At 41.4% G+C, this 27,264-nt stretch overlaps 3 protein-coding genes across 5 annotated transcripts in view; 2 read left to right on the top strand and 1 right to left on the bottom strand.

Annotated features, from left to right (window-relative positions):
• LOC149625257 (ATP-binding cassette sub-family C member 1-like) overlaps positions 1-27,264 on the top strand; it is a 175,447-nt gene that overhangs the window by 102,810 nt on the left and 45,373 nt on the right. The gene's annotated exons all lie outside the window — the stretch shown is intronic.
• LOC149625263 (uncharacterized protein F54H12.2-like) lies at positions 9,068-10,405 on the top strand. Its single transcript, XM_089852124.1, has 2 exons — positions 9,068-9,685; positions 9,896-10,405. The coding sequence occupies exons 1-2, from the start codon at positions 9,068-9,070 to the stop codon at positions 10,403-10,405; spliced, it is 1,128 nt and encodes a 375-aa protein (XP_089708250.1).
• On the bottom strand, positions 10,860-15,331 carry LOC149625262 (uncharacterized). 2 transcript variants are annotated; one of them, XM_089852065.1, is made up of 11 exons: positions 14,041-15,331; positions 13,843-13,984; positions 13,560-13,787; positions 13,412-13,499; positions 12,939-13,348; positions 12,679-12,882; positions 12,491-12,622; positions 11,944-12,439; positions 11,602-11,891; positions 11,376-11,543; positions 10,860-11,315 (listed from the first exon to the last, which is right to left on the bottom strand). In XM_089852065.1, the coding sequence occupies exons 1-11, from the start codon at positions 15,247-15,249 to the stop codon at positions 10,990-10,992; spliced, it is 3,693 nt and encodes a 1,230-aa protein (XP_089708191.1). In that variant the 5' UTR covers positions 15,250-15,331; the 3' UTR covers positions 10,860-10,989. The 2 variants fall into 2 exon arrangements, with proteins under 2 accessions (XP_089708191.1, XP_089708192.1); XM_089852066.1 differs by having other exon boundaries at positions 13,843-13,952; positions 14,041-14,357.

The following is a 27,264-nucleotide window of genomic DNA, read 5'->3' as shown; positions in this document are numbered from 1 at the left end:
ATCTTTGTCTACCGTTTCTCCGTCATTACCCTGCACGCTAACGATTCTTAGTAGAGGTATGTGCACATCTCCCACGGGTCTAGACTCGACCACGTCGCTATAAACAAAGAGTGAATGAAGTCCCGCATCGAGGTCAATGGAGTACGTGGCTATGGTAGACTGGGAAAAAGTCGTTGATTCCGTGGAATCTTTCGAAAATCCGAGAATAACAGCTAACTCCCCCGGTACAGTTAACAAATAATCCTCTTTGAGAGAAATTTGTACTCTTCATATGCGCTTTATGTAACTAAAGGAATACTTGAGCTGGGCGGGAATTGAAGGTTCACGCGTAATAACGCCCGCCACGTCATCCTCGACGTAGTTAAGTTGCTCGATAAGGTCCTGGATATTACCATAATATCCGGCGGGTAACTCTATGATTGTAGAATATACTACTCTACCATTACTCACGAGTATAAGCGAGCATGCCCTACTCAAATTATCCCAAGTGTGCGGGTAGCTAATTTCCGCTAAGCCTACTTCGAAAAATCCCTGTAATTTTATGGGTTCGTGGAGGTACGTCCTGAATTTACTTCTCGTATTTTCGGGGAAATACCTCATCGACGAGTCGGAAGGTAAAGTGATGTAAAAGCTCATACTATATCTATTTCCTGAACCCAACTGTCAAAAGACGGAGAGTATCCTTTCCAACGTACTAGCTTCTCTAGCGTCCCGTCGGGTCTGCGACGTTTCCTCAATATCTTTTCTATTTTAAACACGCTAGAATTTAGGTCTTTACCCATTTTCTGTAATTGTTCCTTGTAAAAAATACCAGTAATCGGTTCCGAATTCAAATCCTGGATCCTATACACCGGTAGACTACGAGGTAATCTCTCCACCACTTTTAAAAGTTCTTCCGACCACGTGGGCAAGTAACCCTTCTCGAAAATATTCTTATATTTGCTTATCCGGACTACGTCACCAATATCGAAAGGATACTTTAATGGTGGGGAGAAGTCGATATCGCCGTAAAGGTTTTCCCATACCCGTCTCGATGTTTCGGGTGTGACTTCAACAGGTTCACACTTTATGGATCGATGATAATTGTTATTATAAGCTTGAACCATGTATTTAAGAGCGTCAATGTACTTATAGGTATTGTTTTGCGTGAAATACCGATACATGCGGCTTTTTAGAGTTCTGTTGAACCTTTCAACTATCGTAGCCTTCTGTTCGGAATCCGGGGCAAAGAACTCAATCCCTCTTCTTTTCAACTCTCTCTGAACATCCCTGCATATGAACTCATTACCGTGGTCACTTTGCACTCGCTTCGGCGAGCGACCAGACTCGAGAATAGCCTTAAAAGCCCTAAGGATGGTTGGTCCTTTCTTGTCCTTGGTAGCCACCACAAAGGCGTATTTACTGAAAACGTCAATGCAGCACAGGAGGTATCTGAACCCTTTATTGTGATGAGTTAGGTTCTTCAGAACAGCTAAATCAATCTGCCACTGCTCATCGATCCCATAAACTATTGTCCTATTTCTCTTAAAGTTTTTTCGAGCATTCCTGTGTAATGTATAAGTATTTTGGGCTTTTAAAAATTTCTCCACGTCTTTTACCGTAACCTTTAACCCAACCTCTATAGCTGCTCGGTATAATCCGAGAACACTTCCATATGAACCCGGGTCAGAAACATTAGAATAAATCTCTTTTAGTCTATCCATTAAGGGTGCAGTTGGTTACACTATGATAATGCCTGAAGAGAAAATCGCTAACCTCTATAATTAGGAATATGGCAAAAACTAAAACCACACTTAAAATTTTAGGAGATTTAAAAAATGTGTCTACTAGGTTGGCTAACACCACAAAAGTACCCACCTGATTATCACAACCTTCCATATCGGAATACTTAAAATGAATGAAACGTGGAATGTAAATGAATCGTATTTTATTAAAAACAAGTGCTACAAGTTTATCCAATTTCCGAATCCTTCACCAGTCTGAGCGGGGAAATAATAATCCTCCTTCACTTCTTTCTCCACTTTTTCTTTCTTCGCTTCACTTTTTTCAGGCGGTGGTAGGTCTGTTTTTCTAATTTTAATTAATGTTCTTGGTACATTAGCCGTATACAAAAGTTGGTAAAACTGTGAGGCACCAATTACGGGCGACCGTTTTTTAGAACTCGTCGTAGTAAAAGCTAATAAATCAATTATATTTGAGCTGATGATTTTACGGTTCTCATATATTAACTCTCCGGCGTGTGTCCATCTTATGTTTGATATATGGTCAATCCATTTGTACAAGTTCAAACAATCTACTGCGCTATAGGAAGGAACCGAAGAGACGATTTCAGAACTCCAATTCCGGTTTTTCGCTGGTTTTACTTTCGTCCTCTTCACCGTTTTACTAATTTCCCTCGAAAGTACGTGGTTATATCTTAATAATTTATCGGTATCGTTTAATTTGGCATCGTTTATGATGGATTTCAACTTATCCTCCTTATCCAACTTCATTGAAGTGTCGACTTTTAAAACATTATTTAAATTTAACCTATTATACGTTTCTTCGGAAATTAATAACATTTTTCGCGCCATTTTTACTTAATAGCTCGACTTATCGCCGCACCTGCTACTGAACTAATGACAGATAGTAACGGTCCGAGAAGTAAAGGGATGAAACCTCCGTTTTGAATTAATAGTTTCCTTTTTTGAAGGGAGGATGTTAGACGTAACTTTTCTTTTAACGTGTCGATGTTTCTTCAACCGCTCCTTCTCTTCCTCTGAAAGAGGGACATTTCCCCGTAGGATATTTATACAACACTCGACAATAGATTTAATCGCTTCTTTATTGGCAAATTTTAGTGCAGCATTTCTTTGGCATAAGTTACAATTTGCAATATATTTAAAAAAATTTAAATTATCGCCGACTCGTTTTGACGGAGCCATTTCGCTAGCTTGGACGCCTTCACCAAGGTGCAGTTGTTGCTGTCCCTATGGAATGTACAGGCTCTAGGGGATTCGCACTCGATACTTGATAATCTTGGGCAACCGTAGTCTTCGGCGTTGATAACTTCGCACCCCAAGAACCTTGATAGGGTGGTTATCTAGGGTGTTAAACTTAAGGTCTACAAACAGATAGCCGTAAGGTTCCAACGTCGCCTGTCTAAAGGAGTCTACCACGTACTTACTATTTCCCGGCGAAATTTGTTTCGCAAGATGGAAAATGGCAGACTGATCACGTGGTGTTTTAAATATAACCAAGTAATGGGCATTTAAGTTTAAGGTACTAATTTCCTTCCCGGGATAATAAAGATTCTGCAATAAAATTAAAACTGAGGTATTCCTATGGTGCGAACCTCTATTGAAAAGATTCATCACGTCCTTATTATTCGCTATTTCACATAGTAAGTCGTCTAATATAACGAAGTTATTCACACTAGCATCTAGGGTGCTAACATCAGTAATATGAAATTGAGAGAATGAGATAACGGGGTTCTGGGTTCCGTTTACCGGGACCCCAAAATGGCTACCGGCGTGTCAGTGGACTTTTTACGGCGATACCCCCGGAACCCTAAACCGTGCTTTTATATATGGAAAATCAAAAATTTCAACGCCGTGATAATTCTTCGCAAATACCGATAGCATTTTATCAGCCAACGACATAAAATCACCCCCAATTCGAACGAGGAACCCAAGAGAGCGAAAATTTTCCCGGGAATTTGGTGTATCCATAGGCGGTAGCGTGAAAAGTTTATTTCTCGAGTTTATAAATCGATTGTTTATCTATTGAAATGGAACTAATACAGTAAAGGGTGGAAGAATGGTTTTCAGATATTGCGATGGGGTTCTGTAAAATTGCAGACTTATGCGAAAAATCTTATTGACACCTTTGAGTGTAAAGTAAACAACCGGGAGTATAAAAAGACATGTCATTGAAACTTGAATTCATTCTCTGGACTTGTAAAGAACTAAAAATGTACGTATACGTTATGTATTTAATAAGAGTTTGATGTTTGAATTATTTTAACTCAGAATTTCTATGCAGGCACACCGCCAAGATATTTCCAATTTCTACACTTAAAGGAATTAGCGTGACTCCGGACTGTGAAATTCAGTTGGGCTGTCTGAATGGAGGTCCCTTAATTACTTTGACCGAACATGAATTCGGTGAACTCTACCAGGAGCGTAGGGAAATTTCAAAGTTCTTTGACGGTGAAACAGTCTTTCCATCTGCCTGGTTTTTCGAGGGATCACAAACGAAACGAGTTGACTTGTCCGAATTTCAAGATACCAGAATCATTAACATCCGAGAAATGCGATTGGGTAGCGGTGTGAACTACGGTAAACACTATCCTACGAAGGTCGGTTTTGCCATCTCAAAACCTCTCTGGCTTGCTTTATTGGAGAAATACGACGAAGTTACAACGTTTCTAGGTGAGGCTAAACGGATTCACGAGAAAATTCAGAAACGTGTGCTAGACCAGTTAAGGGAAACAATTTCTAAAACCTGTGACGGATGTGAGTGGGATAATCCCTCTCAAATAAAACACGAATGCATAATGTACGACTGGAATACACGTGTTGAAATGAATTTTACATTAGCTATGAGTAAAATGAGTTATTCCGAGATTACAAAAGACTTTACCGCGAATACATTTCTGGATGAACAATTCTGCGAATATATGCTTTGTAATATTGCTTGTAAATCGAAAAAATTACTATTAAAATCTGAAGATGTCACACCCTAATAAATCATGATTGGTCAAATCGAATGTAATGTCAAAGAATATTTGTAATAAAAAACAACTTGATTCTTAAAAAGTGATTCATTCCTTAAAATGGACTTCAGCTTACAACATCCATTTAATGGTCTCATAGCCGGGGCGACACAATCGGGAAAATCATACTTTGTAGCTAACCTTATAAAGTATAAAGATATATGTATATCACCCCCTCCAGATAGGATAATATGGTGTTACACTGAATATCAACCGAAATTATTTAATTCGGTATTAGATCACACGCCTTCCGTAGAATTTCACGAAGGTATATTAAATGTGAATATATTAGACCCCAATATCAAGAATTTTGTTATACTTGACGATTTACTCTGTGAAATATCTAATAACAAGGATGTAACTAATTTGTTCATACGGGGATCGCACCATAAAAACACCTCTGTTTTTATTTTGATGCAAAATTTATATTACCCTGGGAAGGAAATTAGAACATTAAATTTAAACGCCCACTACTTGATAATATTCAAATCTCCTCGAGATAAATCGGCTATATTTCATTTAGCCAAACAGATTTGTCCCACTAATAGTAAATACCTCATCGACGCGTTCCATCAGGCAATTGCTAGAGATTTTGGGTATTTATGGGTTGATTTAAAGCCAACGACGTCAGATGATCACAGACTACGGACGGGACTCATACCGGGCGAAGAAGCCGCAGTCTTTATTCCAAAATGAAAAGGGTGCATACGCATCAACATTTCTTAAAGTATCTGACTACTTGTAATGCGTGTCAGAGAAAATACGCTATCAAACACGCTAGTAATGACTCTATCAAGGCTATAGTGGAATGTTGTATAAATGTCCTACGCGGTAACGTGAAGTTATCAGATGACCAGAAGAAACGATTGAAGAAGCACTGTCCAATGTTACGGAAGTTATCTAAACAAAGCACTGTAGCAAAACGAAAAAAGATCCTTATTCAAAAAGGAGGATTTTTACCTCTTTTGTTAGCCCCCCTCTTATCACTTGTTAGCAGTGCTGCTGGTGCGGCTATAAGCAGAGCAATTAAAAATGGCTAGAAAGATGATTTTGGTACCTGAAGAAGTTTACCGTCGATTAAACTCGCAACCAAAAGTTGAAATTGGTGAAAATTTGGATACGAAGACTGTATTGGATGATAGCAAATTAAACCAGACGCAAAAAGTTAACATGTACAACCATATATTAACAAGTGCTATTAACAAAAGAAAAAAGAAGAAACCTGTTAAACAACAGAAAAAGAAAGATTGGTATTCTGAAATAGCCATGACAATACCGGATTCACACCTCAAACCGGCCATTGCCTTATACAAGTGGATTGATATCAACTCCAAGATTAATTGGTCCCCCAACGGGGAACTTATATACAGGGGACAACCAATCGTCGGGTCGAATATTATGGATATTTTACACCAAACTGTTAAAGCATATAAAAGCAAATCGAGATACAATGTCACTGGATTAGACAAATTTTACGATCTGCTTATAAAAGAAAATGTACCCAAAACTCTTGTTAAAAATAAGTTCCCATTTGAATACTCTACCAGTGCTGTACCTCTGGATGTATCAAGTACCTCCCTAGATGTACCAAACATCGATTACACACCACCAACCCCGGAATCTATGTATGGTAATGGGTTTCGTAATTGGATAAAGTTAAAATAAAGAATAAAAACCAACACCCCGTTTCATTTCTCTCACAAATTACTTTAGAGTTATCATGGAAGGTTGTAACGATCCTTCTCCCACAGGGTTTCTTGCCTCCCTGTCCGTTTCATTTTTAAATAATCCCAAAGTTATTACGACGCTTTTGATATTATTTCTTATAATAATTATCGAACTATCTGATTTCGCTTACTGGTATACTCAAAAAACCTTAAACTGCACGACTAATGGATAAACTAGAAGAAATATACTTCAATGAAAAAGATCCAGGAAGCTTCGGAGGTGTGCAGGGTCTATATAGGGCTGCGAGGGAAAAGGGGATTAACCTTTCCTTAAATGATGTTATTGAGTTCCTACAACGTCAAGATACGTATACATTACACAAACCCGCAAGGCGTAACTTCAGACGAAACAAGACTATTGTGTACGGTATAGATGAACAATGGCAACTCGATCTGGCAGACATGCAAAACATCAAACGTCATAACGACGGATATAGATTTCTACTGTGCTGTATTGACGTATTCAGTAAATTCGCCTTCGCCGTTGCTATTAAAGACAAGAAAGGATCTACGATGGTTGCGGCGTTTAGATCCGTTTTAGAGTCTGGTAGAAAACCCAAGATTGTGCAATCAGATCATGGAAATGAATTTCTAAATAAAGAACTGCAAAGTGAATTGAAACGTTTGGATATTAAGTTTTTCGCCACACACTCGGAGGTGAAATGTAGTATCGTTGAACGATTTAATCGAACCTTGAAGGAGCGAATGTACCGCTATTTTACGCAAAATGACACCTACAGATACATTGACGTATTACCTGAATTATTAGAAGCGTATAATAACAACTACCACAGATCGATTAAATGCAAACCCATTGAAGTGTCAGAGGAAAATTCGAAACAAATCTGGTTCAATTTATACGGGAAAGTTAACTTTTCGCCGCCAGTTTCATACCCATTTGAAATTGATGATTTAGTTAGAATAAGCAAAAATAAAAGAAAGTTTGAAAAGGGGTATTTACCCAATTATACCGGAGAATTATTCAAAGTAACAGAACGTATCCCGAGAGATCCACCCGTATATAAACTGAAAGATTTGAACTCCGAGCTCATTTCAGGTACGTTCTACAAAGAGGAAATACAGAAAGTAGGCAAGGACTTGGAAAACTGTACATTTAAAATTGAAAGAGTAATACGAAAACGGAAAAAACCAGACGGTTCTAAAGAACTACTCGTACGGTGGCGAGGGTATAGTTCCGACTTTGATTCCTGGGTGCAAGAAGTCGACGTAAAATGAGTTTTTATATTACATTACCTTCCGATTCCTCTGCGCAATATTTCAAAGGAAATACTATAAGCAAGTTCAGAACGTATCTACCGGAATCAATAACACTAGAGGGATCTCACGAGGTTGCTCTTGCTGAAATAAGCTATCCTAGAACTTGGAATAATGTAAAAAGGGAATGCGCAGTTCGCATTTGGGATAATTCGTTCGTAGGTGTTGCTTCGAATGCAATGGATGAATTCCCAGAAGAGGGATCTGGTTCTGGTGAAAGTGGACAGACAATTAACGGAGTGAATGAAAACCGGGCTATATCGATAATTATACCCCCCGGATATTATGGTTCCGTAGAGGAATTACTCGAAATATTGTCAGCCGACGACGATGCTGGTGCTACTGAAAAAATAAAATCTAGGGTTGAGTTTTCATACAACAAACCAAATCGACGGGTGATGGTCGAGTTAAAAGGGACGAATCAACTTTATATCCCAAGCGAAATTGCCGTTATATTAGGGTTCACGAGGAATTCCAAAAAAGACTTCACTGTGTTCACTTCCATGACCGCCCCATTCAGTTGCGATATGGATGCTGGAATGCACTCCTTATTCGTGTATTCTGATATAATTCAGTCTCGATCGGTAGGAGACTCCGACGTCCCTCTCTTAAGAATTATAAGTATAAATGGAAAGGATGGAGACACGGTCGAGAAGGAGTTTGCTAAAGCACATTACATGCCAATAGCGAAAAACAACTTCCAAACAATTGAAATTAACATTATGAGTGAAATGGGTAAACCGGTTAAGTTCGAACGTGGGAAAGTTCACGTCACTCTACATTTCAGACCCAGAAGAACTTGGCACTTGTTATAAGAACTACGTTGAATTCAAGCTCCGCCCCATTTATGACGTGATGGTCAAAGTGTAAGGATGTCTCCATATAATACGAGTCACGTTTCTGTTAAGGATTATGAGGATTATTATCTAAATCAAATTGGACATGGATCCATCCCAGTATATAGAGGTTTGGCCGTGCAACGTGGTTATGGTCTGGGGTCAATTATCTCGTCAGCGTTCAGATCAGCCATGCCATTACTTAAAAGGGGTGCCACGTACCTAGGTCGAAAGTTTTTGAATACTGGCGCGAAAATTGCGACGGATTATACAAGCGGTGTACCCATTAAACAATCACTGAGAACTAGGGGTAAAGAAGCGGGTAAAGAAACATTGAGAAGGGCAGCCGAAGAAGTGACCAAGCTAACTGGAAACGGGCGTAAAAGGAAACGCAAGGTGTCACCCATCATCAGTTTTGTTCGAACTAAGAAGAAGAGAAGGTCATCATCTTTACACCCGGATATATTTTCATAATGTCACTCGCACACCCAAACTCTATGAACAGCGTCAGCTTGGAACTAAATGTTTTTCACGTACCCCATACCCAAACTGGGATAATAGGAAGTCAATGGGTGGAGTATAACTCTACCTCCAACGTGGATGAAAATCAGGCTATTATATTTCCCGTCACCGGGAACTCCGAGTCATACATGGACTTGAAAAACACGCTCCTGCAAGTACAAGTAAAAGTGGTTAAAGCGGATGGGTCTCTACCTAAAGCCGCTGTGTACGATGCGGATGGTAATTTGACAACTCAGGCGGATAAAGTTGGACCCGAAAACCTATTACTCTCCAGTCTTTTTAGTAAACTACACGTATCATTGAATGATAGATCAGTTACATCATGTCCTCAACAATACGCATTCAAGAGCATGATTCAAACGCTATTGACATTTGGTGGTCCCGCGAAAAAGAGTTTTTTGACCGGGGCACTATTCTACAAAGATACGGCAGGGCATTTTGACGACTTTTTCGAAAATGAAGGGTTTGAGAAACGGAGTAAATTCGCCCAAAATGGGGTTATAGACTTGATCGGTGTCGTACACGCCGATATATGCCAGCAAAATCGCTTCATCCCCAATCTGGTCGATGTGAATTTTAAATTTATCAAAAGTCCCAACGAATTCTGCTTACATGCGGACGGAATTAAAGCAAAAGTTATATTTACCCACGCTTCGTTATTCATAAGAAGAGTTAAACTAACCCCTGAGATTATGATATCACACGCCAAAACCCTAGAATTGGCCACGATGAAATACCCTATAACACGTACGGAATGTAATACGTTTTCCATATCTCAGGGAAGTAAGATAGCAGTCAAAGACAATTTATTTAGCGGCCAACAACCGAATAAAGTTGTAATTGGATTTGTAGACCAGAACGCGTTTTTGGGTGATTATAAAATGTCGCCTTTTAATTTTAAAAATGAAGCGCTGACTCAAATCACCTTATCCGTTGATGGAGTTAGCGTACCTCATAAACCCTTAAACCCCAACTTTAAGGATAACCTATGTATGAGATCGTACGCCAATCTCTTTTTTCAAACCGGACAATGGAATATCGACGAGGGTAATTTCATTGACCGTGACGAGTTCGCCAATGGTAATGCTCTTTTCGTATTCGACTTAACACCTGACCTAAACGGTAGTTCGACTGAAAGTTTCAACTTTATAAAGAACGGTAGTGTCCGATTGGAGTTAATATTTGCCGAAGCGCTGTCGTCAACAATTAGCGTGATTTACTATTCCGAATTCCAATCTTTGATTGAAATCGACAAAAACCGAGCTGTTCTATTCGATCAAAGCTCATAATGGACTCCCAACAACTTGAGAGAATATTAAGGCGCGACCCATACACTAAGAATTTGTTCAGAGGTGTATTTCCGGCGGATAAACTACCAAAGACTGTTAAAACGTTCCCCTCTCTGTACATTGTGAATACTGACACCTCAAAAGGGAAAGGAAAACATTGGACGGCCATATATATTTCAAGAAGAAAAAACACTGAATTCTTTGAAAGCTATGGAAATCCTCCGGATTTATTTAAATTTAACGATTTTGTGGAGCGAAACAGCCTAACTGTTACTTTTAATTCACGCCAACTACAGGGGGAATTAAGTCAAACTTGTGGCGGATATTGCATTTACTTTTCATTGTATCGGTGTAGGGGAGTTAAAATGTTTGATATAATAAAACGATTTTCTAAAAATAAAAATGTTAATGATCGTATGATTGCCGAATATATGTACAAGAATTACTCGATAAATCTATCTTAAAACATTTTATTTTCAATTTAAATTGCGTATGTTTTTCGATAGCTTTGGCTTGTCGCCATATTCTATAGCTATGTACAAAAAGTTTCAATAAAATTCTTATTTTTTAAAATTTGTTTTCATTTATTCCATTGCTTCACATTTTTTATTAAAAGTTTCAATGAAATAATGACCATAAGCCAATGTTCGGATACCGTCAGCGAGTATGTATTTTTTGTTGTCGCAAGGTGATAAGGCTTTCTTTGTTTGTCTAACTGTATAGAGATTGTGCTTATCGCTGAGAATCCTTTTCATAACGCAAGTAGTCTCTTTTTCGTCGAATAAACATTCGCGATAATCAGAATGGGTAATGGAACGCTTCACAACACGACGACATATCCCCTTTGCCGTTTTCTTCTCTCCAACTTCGGATAATATTGAATAGAGCTTCGGTCTCAACCCCACGAATTCTAATTGAAAGGATATTAATATAATTCGTAAAGTTAAGAAATTATCCCGTCAAAAATAACCTTTGATAATCGCTCCATTCATCTCATCCTTCATTTTTCCCAGAACCTTTTTATTTTTATCGCTGAAAAGTGGGTGTGATTTGGGGTATCCCGAGAAATCAAACCAATCACTATGTTTCTGCATGTCGCTGTACACGTCTTCCGTTCTTATGTCGTACATAAGACTATCTAAAATGTGGAAATTATCTTGTTTAGTTTGAAATTTGTTTGCATTTTGTTAACTCACCAGTGTCGGTAAACTGTAATATCGCCTTATTGCCGTATTGCTCTTTGATAAAGTCATAGTGGAATCTGTACAAGAATAATTTTGAAAGATCCAATATGGAGAAACCAGTGTAGATGGGACGATTCAGGGTTAGAGATTTTTTGGTCATCTGAATGCCGACCAGTTCATTATGGTACATAATAAATTTTTCAAATGTCGGGGATGAAGCTTTTTTGGTCGCCATTTCAGCTGTTTGAACCATGGTAAAATTAATGCGATTTCGCATATTCTCCATAGTCTTCCCGAAAACACTATGAGAATAAATGTTAGTTGAGGTCTTACAGAAAACACGCCGATTTATACCTGTTATTCATTAATTTAAAAAAATCTTTTTCGAAGTCGTTGGTAGCGTTCTTCCTTTTCTCCGTATTGAAGTCAATGTAGGAACTTAGCCAAGGTCCCTGACCAAACGATAATATTCTATGCACCGCGGTTAATTTCAGTCCCTTGGAAACGTAATATTTTAGGTTCCTATAATGCACCACATAGTTTTGTTTTGTCTCCAGGGTTGGCACGAGCTTCGGTAAAGTATCTTTGATAGGGAGTCCATTCTTTGCCATGAGTAATTTGTAGCATGGGGAAAACATGTCAGACGTTATCTTCTTCGTCTCGGGCGCGAGCGGGAAGCAGTTATGGGAACGATGTAGTTTTTTGGGGTATTCCAAGTTAACCTCTAGAATAAACCCGTGTGTGGAGTCGTCGGTCAAATTCAAAATATGCTTCTCGGTGTAACCGAGAAGATCATCTGTGTCCACCCATTTGAAATTGTTCATTGGCAAATAGTCCCTCATAACAGTACCTAATTAAAAGTTTAGTTTTAATCTAGTAAATTTATAGGTGGATTAGTTACCATATAAATTATTCAAATCCAAATAAATAATATAGTTGCTCGGTTTGGAGGGATCGAAGCTGGGAAGATACTTGTTATTGGCTTCGACGTATCTATTGCTAATTAGAGACACACCCCCTCGAATTCCGCGTTCTAAAGAAAATTAATTTAAAAAACCATGTAACAAATAATGGCATTGAAATAAATACCAATAAATAGATGCATGTCTATATCCAAAAGCAAGTCCAAATTTACTTTCGTCATCAAAAGGGCAGCCTCCCAAGCTAATCCCGGACCCGTATAGGAATGCGCGGGATCTAGTCGGTAATAATCGAGACACATAGTTCTAAATTCCTCAAAAACGCACGCCAACTGTAATGTGTCAATTTGGACGTATGTATCGTGGAGATCGCCTAGAAATTCCATTTTGTGATAATTTGTAATACAAATATTATATTTAGGTAGTGACCTATGTTTTTGATATCGAATTTTTTCCAGACGTTTTGAGCGTGAAGGTAATTTTCATCGGAAATATGCTCGTCTGTTAAAATATTGTAAAAGGCCTCTTTGGGTGGCAGTTCAATTTCCTCGAATCGCGCTATCGAATCCATGTAGTCATAAGGGAAAGACAATTCCTTGAGAGCCAAATCAACTTGCTCAGTGTTGTAAAATGAGCTGAGGATTCGAAATTTATCCACCCCGCCCATAGCTAGATTTTGCACCAGAGTGTCTAGAGACGCGCCCATAAATCTTAGCGAATCTATAAATTGTAATTTCCCGAGACCAAAGGCTATGTAGGTCTCAGTATTGTTTGGGATGACTGTTATATTTTCGTCCTTAAAAAGACCAATCTTCTGGAGGATCAGGTGGGAATCGTACCTAAATAGGAGGGGGGGGGGGTCATGTTATTTAAGATTATGGCTCCTCACCTATGTTATTTACCTGGATAAGTTATGCAAAACTACAGGTATTTTCTTCCCAAGACGCATCTTTAGGTTACAGCTGTTATGAGCACGTCCACGATAACGGCTTAAAATTAATGGATATTAAATTCGATACAAAATTAGGTAGTTTATGAATTTAAACTCATCTGATAGATGACAGTGATCGTTTACACCCCAGTCCGAGTCGGTTAATATTTTAGTACAAATATAACAGTGGGTCGCCTTCTTACTGGCTTCCAATTCATCCCGAGTTAGATTCATTGGAATGTTTTCCTCAAGGGCTTCACTTATTATCTCTGCTTCTATCATTAAACTTTCTAGAAATATTTCGCCGGCGTCTAACCCGCGATATGTAACGGGTGGTTTGGGATTCCCTAGATAAAATTATTAGAATTCAAAAGAAACGGTGATAAGACCTTAGAAACGTACCATCCGGTCCAATCACTACGTAGCTAAAACCACAGGCAACGTGTTCCGAAAGCTTCGTGGTGGAGGAGAGAATTTCGTTGTTCGCGCAAGTTTGATAACGATTTAAAATGCTTTCAAAATCAGCGTAAATAACGAAGGGGCACTATGGGAAATAAATTAAAAATTTAACAATTTTCATGTGAAATTATGCTAACTCACCTTTTGCATCCATTCAAATTTATCAAAAGATAGAACGGGGTTTTTGTGTGGCATTTTAATTCGTTGAGGTTTATGTATAGAGCAATGTTTAACGTGCTCTGAATGATTATTTTCTGCATTACATCCGGTAAACCTATGTAAACAGCTTCTACATATGACGGATTTACCATTGTGGTTCGTGAAATGTGACAAAAGTCTACTAAGACTTCGGATGAGACAATAATGCTGTTTCACTCCATTGGTTAAAAGTAGTAGATCAATCTCGCGGCTTTTATCCACCCTTTCTTCACTAATGTAACGAGGAAAAACTTCCTTTTCCCAAGCAAACACGTTAATCGAGAGATTATTCTTCATCTCGAATTTTTTCAGTTTATGTGGATTAAGCGTGAAAGGGAAAGAAATGTCCGAGCAGTCTAGTTCATCCGCGAATTGGGTGTACTTCGACACCTGATTTGGGTTTTCATCAGCTTGGTGTAAATGAGCCAAACATGCCCACATAAAACACATTTCATCGTCGGATTTTACATTAATGACACTCATGGTGTTTCTAACCCTTTCCGGCATAGGAATATAACATCCCCCAACTAGGGGTAGATATTTAATAACATCCAATTGCATATATAAAATGCGATCAATAACCCAGTTGCTGCCTAGCTCTTGGAATTCCTGCATTTGACTCGTAATGTGTTGAACGCAGGCATCTATTTGACTTTGAAACTGTACCGCCAAGAGAGTGGAAACAGTTTTACTTCTGATGAAGGGAATATGTTCGATTTCTACCCCGTTGTTTAATACTTTAGTGTATCGCACTCGGATTAAAATGTTCCACTTGATCCCCTTCCTTTTGAATAGTTGTTTCTCCAAATACGTTATTAAACTAGGTGTTAGGGGTGTGATAAAGAGCTCTAGATCGGTTTGACAATCTTTGGGGGTGTATCTCGCACTTAGCACCGCATCACCCAAAGCCAACATTTCCTCGGCACCCTCCGAAAACGTGTTCTCCGTAGTTGAAGGGGATACCGGGTTGGGTGTTGATACATGGGGTACCCTATCGTGCATGATAGTATGACGTTTAAGTCGTTCTTTTCGAGCAAAACTTCTACCACAAGTGCAGCACGTATATTTAACCCCATCATGTTGTTCGCGAATGTGCCTTGCCAGCACTTTCTTTCGGGTAAATTTTTTATCACACGTACTACACGAAAACATTTTTGAAATTTAAAGTTTATAACTTCGCGGACTTGGATTTGAAATAAAATGAAATAAAATTTATCAAGCCTTTTATAGGAATCCCACCCGAACAACACTCGAAATTCTGTTATCTATATGGGGAAATTTATGACTGTCAGTAAAGTAAGGGTGGATTCACACACTTTTGTTTTATTTAAATTCAAATGTTTTTATTATTATATTTATGTTATTGATTTTGTACATCCAAATCGTCTTCGGGGTCATCCAGGATTTGCTGCATGATTTGCTGAAGGTCGATTTGACGTTGGAGTTCATCGGTTTCAATGACTGGTTTCATTCTCCTCACTCGCTTTTTTGGTTCTCCGTCAGTGGGGTTTGAGGCCTTGGTTCTTTTACGTGCAGGTGTGGTGGAACTACCCTCGGGGGTAGGCGGTGGTGTCGATGATGATGGTGGAGCTTCAATTCGAGACAGGGGTGATGCTTCGTCCGGCTGAGGGGAAGTAGGAACGTCTTGGTTGATGACGGGTATAATCGTGGCTACATCGATGTCAAAGAACCTAAGGACATCCTCCACCTCAGATTCTCCGTCTACAGGAAGATGGACTTTCTCAACCTAGTTTAGAAAATCAAATTATAAACACAGTCAAAATATAATATTGATAATATTAACATACCTTTATAAACTGCTGACTTTTTTTAAGTCCGTTCGTCCTTATATTCTCCAAGTTGGCGTGATACGGAAGATTTACCCGAATTTGGCGCTTACTTTCATCGGGGAAAATACCGTTATGCCACGTCCCGTGGTACTTGGAAACAATTACTTTTTAAAACTTGAAAAGTGAATAAAAGGTTCGGGGCTATTAAACCGAACGTTGCCGTATATACGATGCTACATAAAGTTGGGCGGATTGGTTTGGTCTCCATTTTAGTTTTTTCTTTTACTTTACGTAGTTGTTGGAAGGAATGGTGCTTTTAAGAAATTTGAAACAGCTATTTATACCAAATAATAATGCATTTAAGGGAATTACTTCCAGATATGAATTTTATTTTCAATTAGTGTACAAACACTTCAATTATTTTTTATCCCTATTTATACCAAATAATAGTGAACTTAGGGGAATTACTTCCAGATATGAATTTTATTTTCAATTGGTGTACAAACACTTCAATTATTTTTTATCCATAAGTGTAACTTATATGCTTTAAATAAACAACAATGGAGGTGATCTCCGTGGTATTTACAATTTAAATTGGGGTTTTTTGTGCAATTCTTTAATTTGGGACAAAGCAAAGACTCGGCGTTTTCCACGTCAACCCCGAGGTATTTCGAGAGTATAGTCGACTTTTCAAGTCCCTTCGTCCAATAAACGCTGGCTACACCCTTAATCTCCTTAAAAATATGGGGAATGTCGCTATACTCATAGTCTCCGTCATCCCACTCCAGGGCGCAAATATTCCTAGAAATCCAGGAATTTGTCCGTTTTTCTCGGGGAGTCAGTTGGTTGTATGGAAACGGTGGTTTAAAAATGAACACCCCATTTTCATTAGTTTCATCGACGTAGTACGCCAATTCCTTTATGATATACCCGTTCTTTGCCCGTAGGAAGCTGACCTCAAGAATGCATGTCTTTTCCGTACAGTTCATCATTTTAAGTTCTATTAGTGTAAAGTATCAATAACAGTTCTATTGATATTGCTGTTATTAGATGTTACTTACATCGGCAGGCCAACTTGATCCCTAATACCGTCCTACCGCATTTCTCTTCTCTTTTATACCCCCGTTTGTTTACTTTACACCCAAAGGGGTCAATAAGATTTTTCGCATAAGTCTACAATTTTACAGAGCCTCATCGCAATATCTGAAAACCATTCTGCCACCCTTTACTGTATTAGTTCCATTTCAATAGATAAACAATCGATTTATAAACCCGAGAAATAAACTTTTCACGCTACCGCCTATGGATACACCAAATTCCCGGGAATATTTTCGCTCTCTTGGGTTCCTCGTTCGAATTGGGGGTGATTTTATGTCGTTGGCTGATAAAATGCTATCGGTATTTGCGAAGAATTATCACGGCGTTGAAATTTTTGATTTTCCATATATAAAAGCACGGTTTAGGGTTCCGGGGGTATCGCCGTAAAAGGTCCACTGACACGCCGGTAGCCATTTTGGGGTCCCGGTAAACGGAACCCAGAACCCCGTTATCTCATTCTCTCAATTTCATATTACTAACATCTAATAAACCCTCGTGAAATTCTACACTCGGAGTATGGGATAGTATAGCACCGTATAGTTTCGACTGATACTCCGTGTAACACCAAATTATTCTTTCAGGGGTGGGCGAAATACATATATCCCTATGCTTAATTAATTCTCCTACGAAAACACTTTTCCCACAGCCGGTGACTCCAGCCACTAGTCCGGTAAAGGGGTGTTGCATACTTAAATCCATATCGATAAATGCGGGAGGAATTAACTACCGTAAACTTATATTTAAAGAAATTTATACTTAAATTTTTCGGATCTGGATCGGTACTTCAAGGAAGGTTGTAGAATGCCTTATCTTTAAACCGTCCTCGTCTTTTATACTTTAATGTCACGTGTCTTTCTGGCCATGTAAACATGGCGCTCTTTTTAGACCAATCGTGTTTTTATAGTGGACATGATGTTTAAACCGCGTGTATGACAAGGGCTATTTACCACGTTGTCGAATATGACGCTTAAGCCTAACATTAACGCCATGATTGATTCACTGACGCCATGTACGTTTCACTGACGTCACAACAATATTGGGTGAAAAATGTTTGATTTACTGGCGCCAGAAGAGGAAAAATGCGGTGGACGCCATGTATGATTCATTGACGCCATATTTACTGGTGCCATCTGGCACGATGCTGGCACTGTCTGACGCCAGTGACCCAGCTCGCACATTTCCTATCTACTAGTTTAATTTAACAGCTGGTTATTAATACTTATGTGAATCAGTGTAAATCTTTCAATGAGGATATTTTAATTATTTTTGAAGCACCTTCTTTGCGCAAGAATACTTTTCCATTTGTCGTCCAGGCATACTTGAATATATTTTCCTTAGCGTTTTTTGGTGTATGACCCGTACAAAACTTTACGGCTGCATTTTGCTTTTAAATTGATTTTGTTAGATCTGCAATATATTGCAAATGTACTGGAATATTCTGGAATAATACTGAAATAAACCTGAAAAAGGTTCAACTTCAGACAAAATTTAGATGCATTCCAGAGAGCACTGCAGAACATTTTAGAAGTTTTGCAGAAAAAAAATGCCTATCGCTGGAAAACTCAGTAGAGCAGATATACATACCTAATTAAGCAACTCTACAGTCATAAAATAGCTATCTTACAGCTAGAAAACAGAGGGGAAAAAGTAATTCCCGTATGAAATCAGTTTGTTTGAAGGCTCATTACAGGTACCTTTCAGATTTTTTATATGCATATTACAGTCAGAAAGATAATTGTAGGATAATTGCAGGTGCGTTTCAGATTTTTTGTAGGGTCATTGCAGGCGCATTTCAGATACTTTGTATTATAATTGCAGACGCGTTTCATATATTTTGTAGGATAATTGCAGGCGCGTTTCAGATACTTTTTAGGATAATTGCAGGCGCATTTCAGATTCTTTGTAGGATAATTGCAGGTGCATTCCAGATACTTTGTAGAATAATTGCAGGTGCATTTCAGATACTTTGCAGTATCATAGCAGGCGCGTTTCAGATACTTTATAGGATAATTGCAGCCGCGTTTCAGATACTTTGTAGGGTAGTTGCAGGCGCGTTTCAGATACTATGTGGGATGATTGCAGACGTGTTTCAGATACTTTGTAGGGTAGTTGCAGACGCGTTTCAGATACTATGTGGGATAATTGCAGTCGCGTTTCAGATACTTTGCAGGATCATTGCAGGTGCGATTCAGATACTTTGCAGGATCATTGCAGGCGCGTTTCAGATACTTTGTAGAATAATTGCAGATGTGTTTCAGATACTTTGCAGGATCATTGCAGGTGCGTTTGAGATACTCTGTAGGATCATTGCAGGTGCGTTTCAGATACTTTGTAGGGTCATTGCAGGCGCGTTTCAGATACTTTGTAGGATAATTGCAGGCGCGATTTAGATACTTTGTAGGATAATTGCACATGCGTTTCAGATACTTTGTAGGATAATTGCAGATGCGTTTCAGATACTTCGCAGGATCATTGCAGGTGCATTTCAGATGCTTTGCGGGGTCATTGCGGGTTTTCTTATTAATTATTGTGAATCAGTCCCATATGCAGTATACCCTAAATTTCCAAAAATTATTAAAGAGGCTTACGCTTGAGTTCAAACGTCAACAATAGTTATGTTTAAAATGATTTTAGGAATAAAGTTTCTTAAAACGATTTAACTAGAATTAAGGTAAACTAATGACGATTAAATTAATAAATATGAATTATATTTATTTAAATATTTGAAAATAGCCTCTAAATTGCGTCTCGACTTGGATTCCCAACTTGTACTCATCCCTTACAAAAATATTAAGCTGTAATTCATCTGCATACACGCTTTTTATCGCTACCACGCTGTAATATGTATACATTAAGGCTACATTTTCTACAGCTCAAAAAACGGGAAAAATTCACAGCATTTCTAGAACTGCAAATTGACTGCCGTTTTTCCATCTTCTGTTTGTTAACTGTTAACTGGGCTCTCGAAGTTGGGGACGCAAGCTAGATGGAGTGTTTTTCTTATTCCCCCCTTGCTTTGGTTTTCCACTCGCGTTCTTAATTTTACACACGCTAGCTTGGGTCCTCATCAATGCGAAGTATCACACCTCCTCGGTGGTGAGAGCTGGTAACCACTACGTTGTGTAGGCTAAGCGGATACGCGTCCTTCTCAGGCCAAGGTGTTGAGGCATCGTGCCGAGGGCTGCATGGTACTGGGGAAGTAAAACTACGGTATAGCTAACGATCCCCTCGGGGCACCAGGCGACACCCCGTTGTATCTAGCCTTCCACCCGGGTGGGGGACTACCGGGTGGTGACCTTTTACTTGCCCCCTTACTCGTGGGATTCTCATGGAAACCTCAAACAAAACCACTCCAAAACTACCAAACCTACGGTGCAGGGGTCTGCTCAGGGCGGAACCCACACTGATACCACTACGCTAGGGCCTGCATACAGCGATACTCGTGCCGATTTATCGGTGCGTGTGACGGGTAAGGCTTCGAAACGTACCGTGCGACGTCGTCTTAAACGACAGATTGCTCGGGAAAAGGCCAAATCGGGGTCTGAAACGGTTTCCACCCCCGCTGGGGGTGCGGCGGCTCGTGACAACCCATTGAAGAGGCCTAGAGCGGAGGAATCGACTCCCTCACCCAGTATCTCGCAGGCGGCGTCGAAAAAGACCAGGTCCTATAGAGACGCCGCCAGCTCAGAAAAGATGGCCATTGTTAAAAAAGGCTATCCGAAGGCGGTCATCACGGATGAAGACGTGGACCCAATCCAGAAGGCGATTCTAGGGGCGCTGGATGGGATACCTTCGGGAAGCCGTCTACCGCGCCTTGCGAACTTTAGCCTGACGGCCGGGGCCCTGGTATACTCCTGTGAGGATACGTTCACCGGTCAATGGTTGAAGGATAATTTAGCCTACTCGGTGGTGAAGGATGCGGTGCTCTCAGTAATGAGAGCTAGCGAACTCCGTAAGCCGTTTAAGGTAATGTTCCGCACCAGGGACCAGATCAACAAAGAGCTTGCGGTGCTGTTCCGGCGTCTAAAGACTCTTAACGATGGCTTTGCAACCGAATATTGGAAATGTATCCGGACATACGTGGACAGGGCTGTGCGGTACTGGGTACTGTCCATTGATGGCTCCTCGCTGGACGCCATTAAGAATGCTGGCTTCGTGGGCTTCACTGGAGTGGACAAGGGTTCCTTCAAACTCCTACAGCACACGGAAACCACCAAAACCACTGCAGCCGAGTCTACGGCTGGGGGTGGGACTAGCGAGATGGGGGATCTCGCTGTGGAGCTCGCTGGTGTCGCTCTAGGCACAGAGGGGGAGGGGGTGGCTCATTCGGAAGCTTGTTCTTCCATGGATGAGTCCACCCTACTGGAAGAATCGGATGGGACCCTTCGGGATCCAGCCGATGTGCGTTCTAGTGGTCCTGATGAGGGGGAGGATCTTGGGACAAGGAGCTTGCCTGTCGGGGGGGGGGAGGTGCCACTAGCCGTCTCGGGACCGATGAGGTGTAGCTAGGACCCTTCTGAACCCCTCTCTTAAGGACCATGGGGACGCTACGTGCAATTCAAATCAATCTGCACCATAGTAAGGCGACCTCTGCGGTACTCTGCAGGAGGTTTGCTATAGAGGGTCTGGATCTTGCCCTCATACAAGAACCGTGGATTTGCCATGGCAAAATCCTCGGTCTTGACGCGGCGGGGTCACTATTTTATGACCTTACTGCTGCTAGACCTAGGGCGTGTATTCTGGTTCGGAGGGATCTTTGTTGTATAGAGATACCGCTGTACACGTCCCAGGACACGGCGGCCGTGAAGCTAGTCCTCGCCACTGGGCATGCCAAGTTGACTATCACGGCTGCCTCTGCCTACTTTGCCCACGACGCGGACTCTCTCCCGACAATTGATGTGATAAGTTTGATCAATCTATGTGAAAAGAGAGGGGACAAATTAATCATTGGCTGCGACGCCAATGCTCATCACATCACGTGGGGCAGTTCTGACTGCAACAGGAGAGGTGATGATTTACTAGAATATTTATTTGGTTGTAAACTCTATATTCTTAATCAAAACAATGAACCTACTTTTGTTACTTCAAATAGAAGGGAGGTCATTGACCTCACGCTAGCCATGGAAAACCTCGTGTTTAACTGGCATGTGTCCAATGAGGCGCATAGGGTGCTGGCTATCCGGTGTCAGACGAAGAGGGTGCTGGCTATCCGGTGGCAGACAGAAGAGGGTGCTGGCTATCCGGTGGCAGACGAAGAGGGTGCTGGCTATCCGGTGGCAGACGAAGAGGGTGGTGGCTATCCGGTGGCAGACGAAGAGGGTGCTGGCTATCCGGTGGCAGACGAAGAGGGTGCTGGCTATCCGGTGGCAGACAGAAGAGGGTGCTGGCTATCCGGTGGCAGACGAAGAGGGTGCTGGCTATCCGGTGGCAGACAGAAGAGGGTGCTGGCTATCCGGTGGCAGACAGAAGAGGGTGCTGGCGATCCGGTGGCTGGCGAAGAGAGGGTGCTGGCGATTATCAGAAATATATTACTTTATACGAAGTTCACTTCTCCCTACCTCGCGCCGGCCATCATCTATGAAGTATTTTTGCAGGCTAGAAACAGTACCGTTCCTCCCGAAAAGCGAGGCAGAGAGGTGAAAATAAAAACACTAGCGTCGCGTAGTGAGAAAAATGTGCTTTTCTTACAATCGTATCATGGTTGTATCTTATGCAGCGGTTTCTCACTTGCGCGAAATACAGTTGAATCCCGCCGTTTCTAGGAAACGTCAGATTATCTTGGCAGTGGCCATTTATCACAGTTCTCTCTCGAGAGGAAAAATGTTTCTCTTCGCAACTAGCGCGCGTCGGGAGGGGGAAAAATTCACACCTCTTCACTCTTGCTTAGTTTTTTTCCGATTTCTCTTCATAGATGATGCCCACGGTACTAACCATTATTGAAGTGAACTTCGTGTATGGTAATATATTTCTGCTTTAAGTTTACCGAGTAAACCTTGCTTTTAAGTCGCCAAGGTGATTTCCCCTTTTTTGGGTAGGTCGGAAAGTTTTTGGGGGTAAGCCCCATCCTACTAATATTTTTCCCAAGCGACACTAGTTTTTCATTTGGAAGCTTGTATTTTCATCTTGGGTGGTTTTTACCAATAGTACCTATCCATTCACTTCCATACACTTTTACTTTCCCCTTACGTCATTGGTATTTTTGGAGGATGGAAAGGCACTAAAGGGGTTTTTGAAATGCTCCAAATGAAAAACTTTAAGCCTGGGTTTTTACATTTCTAACAGAAAATAATTCCACCAATACTTATACACTTTTGATATTAAAATATTTAACACCATCTCACCTCCCTTATCTCTGATCAAACTATCATATTTGGCGAAACTATCAATTCTTCTAGCTATGTTTTAGACTGGTATTAAGTTATTAGATAGTGTTGTGTATTGACCGCAAGGCGGCGCTCCAAGATGAACATCACGTGATAGAGTGATGTAGAGTGACAGAGCGAATGAAGGGACTAAGCTATATAGACGTTTTTCTAAGTCGTGAATTAATCATTCTCAATATCTTTGTTGTAACTCAATCAGTATTAAAGTATGTTCGTTAATTAAGTACCTGTGACTTTTACTAAACACGAAACATAACATTGGCGACGGAGTCTTTCTTTCCTTCGCGGGTCCGTTTTTTTTTCCGTTTCACGCTACCGCTCGCGAGCCGAGGCTTAGGCCTTCCTACGCCGTTCTCGTTTTCCGGTAGGCCCCTCTTGTGGTTACTGTTCTGACGGTACGTGTTACTTAGAATGGCGCAATACGATGGCAACTTTTGGCCATATAGAAGAATTTCGCCCCGATGCCTCCGTGTCTTGGCCTGAATACCAGGAACGTTTGGACTTATACTTCTCCGCGAATTCCATTACTGATGCTGCAAAGAAACGGGACATATTTTTATCGGTTTGTGGGCCTGCCCTATATTCGATAATTCGCTCTCTCCGTTCGCCGGCCCTTCCGAGTGCCGTGTCCTACACCGACTTAATCGCTACGGTCTCCGGTCATTTTGCTCCTGTCCCTAGCGAGATCCTTTCTCGTTTCAAGTTTCACAAAAGGGATCAGCTCCCTAATGAGACTGTGGCCACATTTATCGCCGACCTTCGTCGTCTATCGGAACACTGTAATTTCGGCACACACTTGGACTCTATGCTCCGGGATCGCTTGGTTTGCGGCCTCCGCGATGACGCGATTCAACGACGCCTTTTAGCTGATGCTACGCTCACCTTAACCACTGCTACTGCTCAGGCTTTAGCGGGGGAAGCCGCTACGCACAATACCCTGGAAATTCGCGGACTTCAACATCAAGCAAGTAACACGAATTATTTCAAACCTAACGAGTCCAATTCTTCCCGAAAGAAACAAGCACCCACTCGAAAGTTCACTTGTTATCGATGTGGCGATAATCACGAGGCTGACCATTGTAAATTCAAATCGGTAACTTGCGACTACTGTAGGAAAACGGGTCATATCGCTAAAGTATGCCACAGTAAAGCTCATGATATGAAGAAACCGAAGCCTAAACATAACCGCAAGTTGCATAACGTTGAAGCTACTCCAACTACCCCTGAAGTCACTGGTTCTACTTCCATTACTTCCCATGCACCTGAATATGATACACCTAGCTGTTTTCATAATATATACAGTCTATCATCTTATGAAGACCCGCCACCGTACGATCTCACAGTCAAACTAAATGGCTTAGCTCATTGTATGGAAGTCGATAGTGGCTCAATGCACTCGATTATCAGCTCTGCCACTTATGTAAAGCTTTGGCCTGTCACACCACCTGCTTTATTACCTGTAAACGATCAGCTGCTGCGCACTTGGACTCTTGAGAAGCTGGAAATTATAGGCTATACTGACGTTTCAGTATCCTATAAGTCGGTGGAAGCTAAGTTACCTCTGGTTGTCATACAAGGCAAAGGTAAATCTCTCATCGGCAGAAGTTGGTTCAAACGCCTTGGAATATCTGTTATCCAGGACCCACAACTTAACCGACTTGAGATGGTCTCTACCGAGTCAATCCTAAAAAAGTACGACCACTTATTCCAAAACAAGCTGGGTACCTTCAAGGGGCCACCTATTTCCATAAAAGTGGAGAAGAGGTGTCCGCCACGGTTTCTAAAGGCCCGCCCAGTGCCCTTCGCGTTGCGAGATCGAATTTCGGATAAACTGGATGAGATGACAAAAAAGGGTATCCTAGCCCCGGTTTCATATTCCGACTGGGCTACACCAATAGTTCCCGTAATTAAACCGGACGGAAGTATCCGGGTCTGTGGTGATTACCGTAGCACGGTTAATCAGGCTATAATTCAATTTGTTTACCCGCTACCCACGGTAACGGACATATTGACCACTGTCAATGGCGGAACAATTTTCTCAAAACTGGACCTAACGGACGCCTACTTACAACTCCCAGTCGATGAACCTACATCGCAAATGCTGACCTTGAACACTCATAAAGGGTTATTTAACGTCCTGCGACTACCTTTTGGCATCTCGGTTGCTGTGGCCATTTTAAAGAAAAGAATGGAAGAACTTTTATCTGGTATTGACGGGGTCATACCATACCTGGATGACGTGTTCGTCCAGGGAAGGGGAATGGAAGATCACAATAACCGACTCGAACAGGTTCTTCAGCGTTTCGATGGCGCGGGTATTCAGCTTCGCCGTTCGAAATGTAATTTCGCCGTAACCGAATTAGAACTATTAGGGTTCAAAGTCAATGCGAATGGTATACAGCCTACCCCGGAAAAGGTGTCCGCCATACATAACTTACCGGCACCGCACGATAAGACGACCTTGCAAGCGTTCTTGGGGTTGTTGAATTTCTACGGCTGTTTCCTAAAAAATCGAGCTGAGACCCTTGAACCGCTACACCGGCTCCTGCAAAAGGAGACGCCCTGGTCATGGACAGACAGCCATAGTAAAGCTTTCGAGGCAGCTAAAGCCCTTCTACAAGAAGATGACTTGCTCGTTCATTACGATCCAAACCTGCCGTTGACTGTTACCTGCGACGCATCCTCCTATGGAGTGGGTGCCGTTTTGGGCCATATACTTCCCACTGGCTCGGAAGCGCCGATCGCATACTATTCGCGCACCATGACACCCACGGAACGGAACTACAGTCAAGTCGACAAGGAAGCTTTGGCCATAGTGGCTGCCATAAAGAAGTTCCATCAATTCCTTTATGGTCGACACTTTCGAATCTACACTGATCACAAGCCACTATTGGGGTTGTTAACTCCCACTAAACCGCTTCCGCCCATGGTTTCACCACGGGTTATAAGATGGAGTCTCCTCTTATCGGCTTACAATTATGAACTTGTTTACCGTCCGGGAACCAAAATTGCTAATGCTGACGCTCTTAGTCGGTTGCCGGCCGCGACGCCAGACGTTGAGGTCCCGCAACTCTCCGAAGTCCTACTCTTGGAGAACGTCCCTGTCGACCGCATCGACGCGCTTACCATAGCCCGCTCGACCAAGTCCGACCCCACCTTATCTCGCGTGGCCTTGTGGTCTCTCAATGGATGGCCACCTACCGTACCAGAGGAGCGATTTCTTCCGTACTACCGTAGACGCCACGAAATAAGCGTCCATCGTGATTGCGTCCTTTGGGGTTGTCGAGTCATTGTTCCCGAGGATCTGCGGTGCGACGTTCTTACAATCTTACACGGTTCCCATCCAGGAATCGTTCGAATGAAGGGTCTAGCCCGTAGTTATGTATGGTGGCCAAATCTGGATAGAGCGATCGAAACTACCGTACAAGCGTGCAACACGTGTCAAGAAACGCGTAGGAACCCTCCGAAGGCACCAATTCACCCTTGGGAATGGACTGAAAAACCATGGTCTCGATTACACATAGACTTTGCCGGTCCCTACCAAGGCCAGACGTTCTTCTTAGTTGTGGACTCTCACTCTAAATGGCTAGAAGTTATGCCCGTGACTTCTTTGTCCGCCAAGACCACTATAGCGAAACTACGGACTCTCTTCGCTACGCATGGTTTACCAGACACCATTGCTTCAGATAACGGAACCACATTTTCTTCGGAAGAATTCCGCACGTTCCTACAATCGAACCTAATTCGACAAGTATTCGTCGCGCCATACCACCCATCGTCGAACGGACAGGCCGAACGCATGGTGGCAACTACCAAAGAGGCTCTCAAACGAATCATAAGTGGCGACTGGCAAACCAGATTAGCCCGTTTCCTATACTCACAGCACACACTTCCAT

The sequence above is a fragment of the Phalangium opilio genome, unplaced genomic scaffold, assembly GCF_054372755.1.
Source record: "Phalangium opilio isolate 3A_F unplaced genomic scaffold, DU_Popi_V2 ptg000105l_1, whole genome shotgun sequence".
Taxonomy (NCBI): domain Eukaryota; kingdom Metazoa; phylum Arthropoda; class Arachnida; order Opiliones; family Phalangiidae; genus Phalangium; species Phalangium opilio.
The sequence above is the reverse complement of the archived record's forward strand: the minus strand, read 5'-3'. Positions and strand labels throughout refer to the sequence as shown.

Coding starts and splice junctions, on each gene's coding strand:
- LOC149625263 (XM_089852124.1), top strand. CDS start 9,068: ATGTCACTCGCACACCCAAACTCTATGAACAGCGTCAGCTTGGAACTA. Junction 9,686..9,895: donor TCATCCCCAATCTGGTCGAT/GTGAATTTTAAA, acceptor TCCATATCTCAG/GGAAGTAAGATAGCAGTCAA.
- LOC149625262 (XM_089852065.1), bottom strand. CDS start 15,249: ATGTTTTCGTGTAGTACGTGTGATAAAAAATTTACCCGAAAGAAAGTG. Junction 13,500..13,559: donor CGATCACTGTCATCTATCAG/ATGAGTTTAAAT, acceptor CATTAATTTTAA/GCCGTTATCGTGGACGTGCT. Junction 12,440..12,490: donor GGATTTGAATAATTTATATG/GTAACTAATCCA, acceptor ACTTTTAATTAG/GTACTGTTATGAGGGACTAT.